The following is a 9,988-nucleotide window of genomic DNA, read 5'->3' as shown; positions in this document are numbered from 1 at the left end:
TTATTTAATGCAATTTTTCTTATAAATAATACAAAAGTCAAGATAATGCATTTATGAAAAAACTGATAAAGTAGCATCTAGGATCGAACACGTAAACTGTTGCTAGCCTATAAGCTACTTAATACTACGTAATAGATTTACAACTACAAAAATATTTAGGCTAGCGGCCGTTAGAACTTACTCCGTAGAACACTTAGAAGGAGGGTATTCCACGCTTCCCACGAGGCGCAAGATAGAAACAGGATATGGTGCTTCATTGCTTCCATTTTGATAATAATTGCTGCTGTTTGGTCGACGACCCCACACGGCGATGATAGTCAAATGCTCCGACTATGATTGTTGCAAAGATCATATGAATACTATCCTAACTTTCGTGTACGCTTTATTTCCACAGTTTTTCCCAGGGAAATTATTGTTGCGTAGATGATATGTAATTCAAGGTACATAATTAAGGAATCTCTAATTATGCAACCAGCATCATTTACGAATAACTAGATAATCAATTTTACTGGTGGAAAGGAAATTAGTGACACAATTACATATTGCTTAAGAAATAATGCCAATGTGCAAAGATGTATAGTTTTTAAAGAGAAGAGCGAAAACAAGAACAATGATGAGAAGAAAGACTACACCATATTTGATTACCCTCAATAATCGATACACAAGCTACTGCATGAAATTACCTTCAATACTCAAGCTGCTGCGATTAAGTGATTAAGTCTATATTAGATTTGGATTTTGGAGTATACGCAATGATTACATGGGGCAAATATGTTACATATTTCAAGGAAATCAAATGCATACAGGCCTAAAGAAACGTAGAGGGGCTAGCAGATACCGTGAAGTCATAATTTCTTGTATAATTTGGTGAATAAATCTATTACCCGTTTGGGTTCAAAAAACCTAGAGAAACACCAGCATTAGGTTGGGAATAAATATTACCTCCATCCAAATTAGTTTGTCACTATACAACTTCGAATTGCATATCATAGTGATATATATTTTTCGGATGGAGGGAGTACATTTTTTCTCTACAACTAACAAAACGAATCTGAAATTCAGAGTATATGAGCAGACTTTTGGTTCCTCTGCCTAGAGATTTGGAGAAGCATCAGCAGGTTCAAACTGGAGTATAGATTTCTCAGCAGTATTTCCCGCCAAGTTGAGAACCCTGATTTCCCTACCATATCAATATTCGTATAACCCGTCTAGTATGATGCCAAAATTGGAACCATTTCTCAACTAAATTCATGGTCATTTCTGATTGTTCCTCTTCACCCTTTTCCGTTGCTTTGGTCCCTATAATAAATAAGCAAACATCAAAATTACATTGCTTCAATAAAATTGTCATCTTAAGCGGAAACAGTGAACAGCTGATTCGAAAAAGTCTTCATTTTCCTCCATGAAGGATTTTGCCAAAGATGAAAAGAAAATACCTCGGCTGATAATGTCTTGAGGGGATCTCGCTTCCTCCTTGATTTTTTCTTTAAACCCTGTTGTCCAGGTTTTCTACTATTACCCATTGCTGCTCGAGCAAGTTTGACAATCTTGCTTGCTTCTTGTGTGGTTGGGTCCAATAAATATTCAGGAACATCACGCAGATGCGCCGGAGGCTCCTTCTTGCTGAGGACTTTGTCGTGCTTTAAAAGATCTGCGTAAACAAGACATTCTCTTTTAAATCCAAATATATCAGACATTAAGAAGAAATTGCAAATTATCTAGACAAGTAGTTACCTAAATCTCTAGGATTAGCCTCAAAATGGGATTTCAACCTGAACAAAAAAATTGCACGACAACAATAAGATCAGTTTCAAGTCTGTCAATACAACATAAGCTTTTCCATTGAAATAGAATTGTTTCATAAATCACAAAGTACAAACAGTTCTTTTTAGATAAAAGTAAGCGTAACAAATACTGCAGAAGACAAAACTTACTTTTCAGAGTTGAGCATCTCGTTCCTTAGATCTTGAGCCCGAGATTCTCGTACAGCAAAACTAGTCACACTCCTGAACACATCCTATAAATTGAAACCAATGCTTCAACAATACATCTTTGACTTTTGGAGATGAAAAAAGTAAGCTCAGTTTATTCCTCTTCCAAAAACAATAATATTGTAAACATGCAGAACATAACTTACGCAGTTGTGCTAACAAAAACTACATCCCAACAATAAAAAAAATTCTCAACCCCTAGCCAACCATAATTATTTGAAGAATAGATGTCCAACATGATCAAATCAGTTCCTAACTTCCTAATACAGCACCCAACTTCCATTGGTTTCCAGTCTGCATATCACATCTACCAGGTCAACCCAAGAGCATGTACCTGTATACTCCAATTGCTAACAAGACACTCCCATAAGAAAGCCCTTCAGAAGCAATATAACAGAATAACTCATACAAACAAAAGAAAGTCAGCAATTCTTCTGGCACAGATAGACTAGCAGTTTTTTTCGCATCCTAACCAAAGAATCACTATTCTTTTGTGGAAGTAACTTTTAAAGTAATAAGGTATACCATCCTTTTTTTGATAAAATTGTCAAAATGACCCTCTACACCACCACATATACCACTGGAAATGGACTGAAAGAAAGAGAAGCGAGACCAATAAAGGATAGGAAACACTAAAGATAGTAAAGAATCAAGAGTGAACACAATGAGAATGAAGGCTCGAATTTACTATATCAAAGTAATTATTGAATCTAATTCATAAATCGAAGGACGTCATCTACGCCAGTCACATTAAAGGAAGTAAGTTTTGTTGAACCATATACTTTTTAAAAAGTACAAGGATTAAAAATCATGAACAGTGCTCAATCTCAGGATAGAAATAATTTTTAATTGAGCAAGGCTAAAGAGCAAAGAGAAGTCTTGACAGTGGAGGTCATTCCTTTTAATCTTATATATCAAGTATAGTTGTTAATATTTGAGTCAAACCCCTTTCTCGATCACAGCAAACAAATTTGACACTAGTTATACAGTGTATATAGTAACAAACAGATGCAAAAGAAATACCTCAGCTCGATATCTCAATGATTCCACTGCATTCTTTGTGAGTAGGGGAAATGGAGCAATATAGTTGGTATCATCACTTGCTTTCTCTGCTAATGTAGCCTTTAGCTCATCAAAAGCTTCCATCTCGTCTGGAGAGACCTACCATATAATGAAAATATCAGAAAACCAACAACCCAAAGCATTCATAATTTTAGCAAGTACAAGCCTGCTCATCGTTAAGTTATCAAAATAGGAGAAACATAAGATTACAATAAAAATAAGACATTGAACAGTTTTAATTTATGGAACAGAACTCGAATGAGTAAGTAAATACCATTAAATATAAACCTGTGAAGAATCAACTTTTGTTTATAAATAAACCATATGGTCTCCCAAAACATAGGGAAGAAAAAAGAAAATTCGATTTAATGTGTGTGCAGTTGTAATAATTTCACATGATAAGCCAAATATAATTCATTATTGGGTTGAACTTGCAAAATTTAGCTCTGCACGGCACTAAACAGTAATTTACATCTGCATTGTTTCACCAATCTACAAGGATCAACAAATTATAAGCATGAAGCTCATAAAGGACACTATTTCAATGTAATGTTGTTCTTTACCATCACGTAAATTATTTTGTTCTAAAGCCCATAAAAGCTGCCCAGGGTGAGTAAACATCATAGGCACCATCCAATTACATGCATATCACCACACTTCAGAACAGCAAGTTGCATATCAAAACTGACAATATCTTCAGTGTAATTTTTTTTTTTTTTTTTTTTTTTGTTTTTTCTTTTTTTGACAAGGATCATATTTCTAGAACTACACAGGACAATTTTATTTTTTTTTTTTTAAAAAAAAAAAAAAAAAAGGTGTCGGCTGCAAAATGGTTGCTCTACTATTGAAACATCTTCCCAAAACATAGAGAAGCTTAAAATGTGAACCACCATTGAGAGATTTAAGAGTCAAGTCACCACTCTGCAACTGGTATGATATAAGGTTAATTACTCCTCCAGATATCAACTGGGAGTTGCCAGTGAGTTTTGCATATATTTTGTACATGTTCCTATCATATCATGGGTCTATAAATTAGGAATTTATATGCCTAAGCCAATAAAAGGGAAAGAAAAAAGAAGCATGAAGTGTTGCTTAAGCATATTTCCAGTATTCAACTAAAACATATGACTGTAGTCACAAACAATCAATGAAATCACTAAATCGTCACTGTTTAATGCTCTTATAAAACAAGGTAGATGCTACCTAACAAAACTTACAAGTGAAACAGATGCTCCAGTAGTAAAAGCTCTTCCAGTCCGTCCAATTCGATGCACATATCCAGCAACACTTTGAGGCATCTCAAAATTTATAACCTGTAAATAAACAAATAAAGGAGAAAGTCCAGGTGTTGTTAGTATATTATAACAAGACCACTCAAGTAATTAAAGCAGATAATCACTCTCTCCAAGTCAAGTGTGAATAAGATAGCAGCAGCACATTATGTAATTGATGCTGTGTGATACACAAAAAAGCCAATTCAAGAGTCAATATGACCTCATTCCGGCATCAAACAGTAATCATATCATGTGCTCCAGAGCTCAATCTAGAATTTCTGCAGCTAATGTTACAAATCCTTCCAGGATAAATTCCATTATAGAACAACAACCTTATTCACCTCAAGCTTATATCTCCCAAACAAAGAAGGGAGATTATTGAAATGAATTAAAACATAAATTCAAAATCCTGTTTCATGTTAACATAATTGTCCAAAGATAGCTTGTAAGAAAAATTAGGAATGCCACATCTTCATTGACATTACTATAATTACCCAACTTCTCAAAAAAGTAAATTTAGACTTCAATCTAATTTCTAAAAAATGACAAACTAAAACCCAACTTAAAAATCATATAGAAACAAACCAAAAAGAATAAAAATGCTGAAATAAAAGTTTCCTTTGAAAATAGCAAAGAGAAATGAGCAGTTTCCACTTAGCTGATACTCGTAACAATCAGTATGTCTATCAATTTATGGTGCTTATCAGTTTGGCTGTAACCTTTACGATTTCACTTTAATCCACCAAGTGTGTTTATAACAGCCTCCAACAAGATGCAAGTATTCTAGATTAAAATCTTAACAATTATAAGTACATACATAAAATCGTTATTAAATATACTAATTTGGATAACATCATTGAGAAGTAAAAACAAGATCATGCACTTCAACCAAAATCTCAAGAGAAGTAGCAACAAGCAACCAAAACCTTAAACTTTGATCAATACACAACCACTACAAATAATGATGATTAACAGTATCATTGACAGATTAATTAGGATCATCAAATACATGTCCGGAAGATGCCTAAACCATTAACAAATCCCAACGAAAAATTTGTTGAACTTGTTGACGGTCATTCTATTACTCTTTCCAGCAAGTTGCGTATTGATCAAAGAATAGGTCTTGGTTGTAGACCCTTGTTTAGTTGGGCGGATGTGAGCAGCAGATCACAAACTCAAGTCTTGTTAGGTATATAAATATTTCTGAATTGAAATTAGAGTCCACCAAGCTATACACCTAAGAGTGAACATGTAGTTGCATGCTATTCTAGTACTAAATTATGCAAGAGTCAGAACTGTAATCTTCCTCATATGCTACCACAAGGAAAAGATATGTTGACTAGTACAAAAAGCTAAAACAGAGATTGACTCATCAAACAAAATCTTAGATAACATGTGATATGGATTAATGAATCACAGGGCTTTGAAAATATGAAAGTAGCATAGATCAAAACAACCTAACGCGCATGGCCGCATATATTATTAAAAAAAAAAAAATGAACACATACCGTGTGCACATTTTTAAAGTCTATGCCTCTCACCACACCAAATTCTGCATCCAATTTTGGCTTCCTGCGTTTGTTGGATTTTTTTCCTTCCGATTTTTTCTCACTATCCTCCTGATCCTTTCCAGCTTGGCTGATATCAGTTGCAATTAAGTAATCGAAGAGTCCTGCATTATATTCCTGATCAACAAAGAGCTACAGGGTCAAGAACCAATGTCCCAAAATCCAAATTTCTAGAATAAAAAGCCAAATCCAAAAACGAAGAGCTTAGGTAAGCACAAGTTGCACAAAGTCCAACTAAATTGAAGGGTAAAGAAATGGCAGATACAGCTCATACCTCAAGCATATGAAGCCTAGAATTCTGAGGTAACTCAGCATTTAGAACAGCTGATCTGATTGAAAACTGCCATACAAATGTATAAATTAGAAAAAAAAAAAAAAAACCCTTGACGTGAAAACAGTACTCAACATTACCTATTGTGGCCACATGTAATCAAAATTCTAGCAAGGTTCATGGATATTTGGCTCAAAGCTTATATCCTCAATTCAGTCATTAATAAGCAAAATGAAAGTTCATTTACATAATGCCAAACATCCCGGAAAAAGAGCACATTATTGTCGGTCATTGCGAAGGTATTATAAAAAATTAGCAATACCTTTTCTAAAAAGAGTTTTAACCTAAATCCCATGTCGATTGTATTAGTGAAGATGAGTATTTTCTTCTGAACCAATTCCAGCTTTAAAAGAGCAAGAATGTAGATGAACTTATCATGAGCACTGCAAGAAATCTAGAAAAATAAAAAGAAAAGTAAGTTATTTGCATAAAGAATATAAAAGCAGCACATAACCCATAACTGATACCAAATACATCTTGGGTAAAAAAAAAAAAAAAAAAAAAAAAAAAAAAAAAAAAAAAAAAAATGATTCCTAAACTTTCATAAACATTCAAATCACGAGGGGGAAACACGTGGAGAGATGAAGCTGTTCATGAGTATACTGATTATATAAACAACAAAACACATATCGAAATTCCCTGAACTTCCAGATAGCCAGATGCTGCAAAGTCTTTTTGAGTCATAACTAGATCAATTATTTGCTTTGCTTATTGCTTACAGCATAATAGTAGAAAGATCAACTTGGTGTTCATATCACCCTACAATCATAACAATATCTAACGCAAAACAAAAAGTATAATTGAAAAACGAAGGCACCGAGACAACACCACATAGAAGTTATTCCCATCACAAAAACACAGTACATGTATATTTCTTCCAATTACTAATGCAATAGGCATTTTTCTACTCTTCAGTATTAACTATGTCTCAATTTTTAGGGGTCATAACTCATAAGTCTTTCCCATACGAAGATGATCCATAATAAAGAAGGTTTCTATCACTCTGTATTATTTCCTCAAAAGTCTTCGAATCGTTCAGAAATCCCCACACCAGTTCTAGGAGTTTCTTCAGAGATTATTAATGATTCATCCGTATAATTCTAAACATATCACGATAATTAGGCTGACACAAAAACAGGGATGCTTTATCAAAATGAAATATAGAATAATGTTTAAATCGTAAACATACAAAATAACTCTTACCCAAAATTGTTGCACGTTTTTAGGAATAAGTTCATCATTGCTACCACCAACCTCCGGCAAAGTCAAAATATAGGGATTGTGTAGAATAAGTTTCTTCAGCTTCTCAACATCAGCACTATATAGGTAATAAAGAAATATTAATCAGGCACATTCATACATACATTTAAAAGTGTTATCCCCAACGGAATCCACCTCTAGAAAAACTAATTCGTTGATCAATCTTAAAGAGCCAAGAAAGATAACAGAAATTCGTGAATCAACAATAAGCAACAAAAATATTAAATATAATAATAAGGAACAAACCTTGATGTAGCAGACATCAAGAGGCATTGACAACGTCTAGGGACATGGGCTGTAAGAGATCTTAGGTCATCTTCATATCCGTAAGACAACAGAAGATCTGCCTGAACATAAACACAAGTTTATAAATACGGAAAATAATCACTGCCACAAATAACTGCTAGCCTAAAACTAATACATCAACTCTCCACAGCTTGCCCGGCTCTATAATAAAGAGATACTAAAATCAAGATTAACCTCATCGAGAACGAGCATAGAAAGCGATTCCTGAATGGCTTTTGGTTGAAGAGCACCAGCTTTCAAACAAGTATGCACACAAGCAGGTGTTGACACCAGAATATCCGCAGGGCCTGACAGAGCCTGCTTCTGATAGAATTCACAAACAAACGAAATCGACATTAATAACATACTCGAATTACAGCAAAGATGAACAACTTAAAAAAGAGCTTATAAATGACAACTAACCATCTCAATAGTTGACATAGTGCTAGTAAGCTGAGCAACTTTCAACTGAGCTCTACACAATTCTATAATAGACGTCACTTCTGAATAAACCTGTACAAATTTTAATCACACATCAAAAACCCTAACCCCAAATTAAACCCACATTAGAAAAAATGAGAACATGAATAATTAAATTCTATACCTGGTGACATAATTCGCGAGTAGGAACAAGAACTAATGCGGCAGGACCGAGACGATTATTCGGGCTGGAATCCGAAAATAGTTTCTGGAGCAATGGAAGTAGATACGCAAATGTCTTCCCTGACCCAGTTTTAGCTCTGGCAACCACATCCTTTCCTTCCTGTTCAAATTCATCAAATTTTTGAACAAATTCATGTAATTTTTGAACAAATTCCTTGAAAATTAGGGTTTAATTTGAAGATTAACGAATGTAGAAGAAGAACTTACGAGAATTAAAGGAATGGCGACACGCTGAATTGGTGTTGGCTTTTCGATTCCTTTCTTAATAAGAGCTCGAAGAAGACGAGGGTCCAAACTTAGCTCCTCAAAGCTCTGATTATCTTCGTCTACTTCAATTTCTTCTTTCTGAGTCGTTGTTGAATTCTCCATTGAAGAAGGTGAGAGATTACCCGAGAGAAGAGAGAATGGGGGTTTAGGGTTTTAGCGTTTAGGAGAAAAGGGGGAATGATTGTTCATAGACTTAAATTGTAGGGCTTTCTGATTGGGCCAAATATCTAAAAGCAAGGAGGTTAAAAGTTTGCTTTTGTAGACTACTGCTGCTATATGCCTATATGTATGTGATGCGTACCATGGGCGAAGCCAAGGGGGGCTGGTGGAGGCCCGGCCCCCGCGGCCCAATTTAGTGTCTTTAGATTTTTGTACTTGGCCCCCTTATATTCTGTATATAGTTGTATAATATTTTTGTCAACTATTAATAGTAATATGCATTTGCTTTAATGGTTTTATTTTTAGTTTGTTAAAGTTTTTAATATCCTAGATTCCAGGTTCGAATTGTTATGAATAATGCTAATAAAGAACAAATTCTAATTCTAAGAATTTGAGAAATAAAAATTACAATGTAAAATAATACTAATTACAACAACAACCAAACACCAACAAGTTTAGAAAGCAAAAATTACAGAGTATCAAACTACACTACAAGTATGAAAAACTATATTTGCCTCACTCCAAGCCAAATGAACATCCAAAAACATGAGAATACCATGGACCACGTGAGTCTTTGATACTTGATACTCGTCTAAGGCGTGAGAACACTTTCCTAAATTGTTAATTTCCCCCACAACGGTGCTTGGGTTGAATTAGAAATACGCTTTGAGATACAATAGACGAACTCTACACTTTAAGCACTTAAATGTGTAGAATGATGATCAAATTCTCAAACAATTAACTTAAATGATAGAGGATTAAAGAAGAGATTGCAAGTTTCTTAAATAATGGTGTAGAGAGGGAAAAAATTCAGAGAAGAAGATAATTTTTTGTATCTTGAAAAAACAAAGGCCCCGATACAATATAAAGGAAATAACCGCAAAACCGTAGAAGAGGGAGGAGGCGCGGGTGTGCACGAAGAGGCGCGGGCGCTCCACCACAGAAGGGCGGGCGCGCCACCATGAGGAGCGGGCGCGCCACCCTCCGGCGCGTGCGCGCCAACTTCGTGCGCGGGCACGCCTCCCCGTTTTGCCAAATTTCCAATTTTTCCAGAAACCTGGCGCGATTTTGTCGCGCCCTAGGCGCGGGCGGGCCTCTAAAATCTGCTAGATTTTCGAGAAACTCGGC

The 9,988-nt window shown here is 35.1% G+C and overlaps 1 protein-coding gene across 1 annotated transcript; it reads right to left on the bottom strand.

The window, feature by feature from the left end:
• Positions 1-698: 698 nt before the first annotated feature.
• Positions 699-8,924, bottom strand: LOC110685767 (DEAD-box ATP-dependent RNA helicase 16-like). The gene is made up of 15 exons (XM_021862288.1): positions 8,642-8,924; positions 8,376-8,534; positions 8,195-8,284; positions 7,967-8,095; positions 7,733-7,833; positions 7,430-7,544; positions 6,489-6,620; positions 6,170-6,235; positions 5,836-6,012; positions 4,271-4,366; positions 3,015-3,152; positions 1,935-2,017; positions 1,735-1,772; positions 1,437-1,651; positions 699-1,299 (listed from the first exon to the last, which is right to left on the bottom strand). The coding sequence occupies exons 1-15, from the start codon at positions 8,801-8,803 to the stop codon at positions 1,255-1,257; spliced, it is 1,746 nt and encodes a 581-aa protein (XP_021717980.1). The 5' UTR covers positions 8,804-8,924; the 3' UTR covers positions 699-1,254.
• Between the last annotated feature and the right edge of the window lie 1,064 nt (positions 8,925-9,988).

The sequence above is a fragment of the Chenopodium quinoa genome, unplaced genomic scaffold (genome assembly GCF_001683475.1).
Source record: "Chenopodium quinoa cultivar QQ74 unplaced genomic scaffold, ASM168347v1, whole genome shotgun sequence".
NCBI classification, from domain to species: Eukaryota; Viridiplantae; Streptophyta; class Magnoliopsida; order Caryophyllales; family Amaranthaceae; genus Chenopodium; species Chenopodium quinoa.
This window is presented reverse-complemented; position numbering and strand designations above follow the sequence as displayed.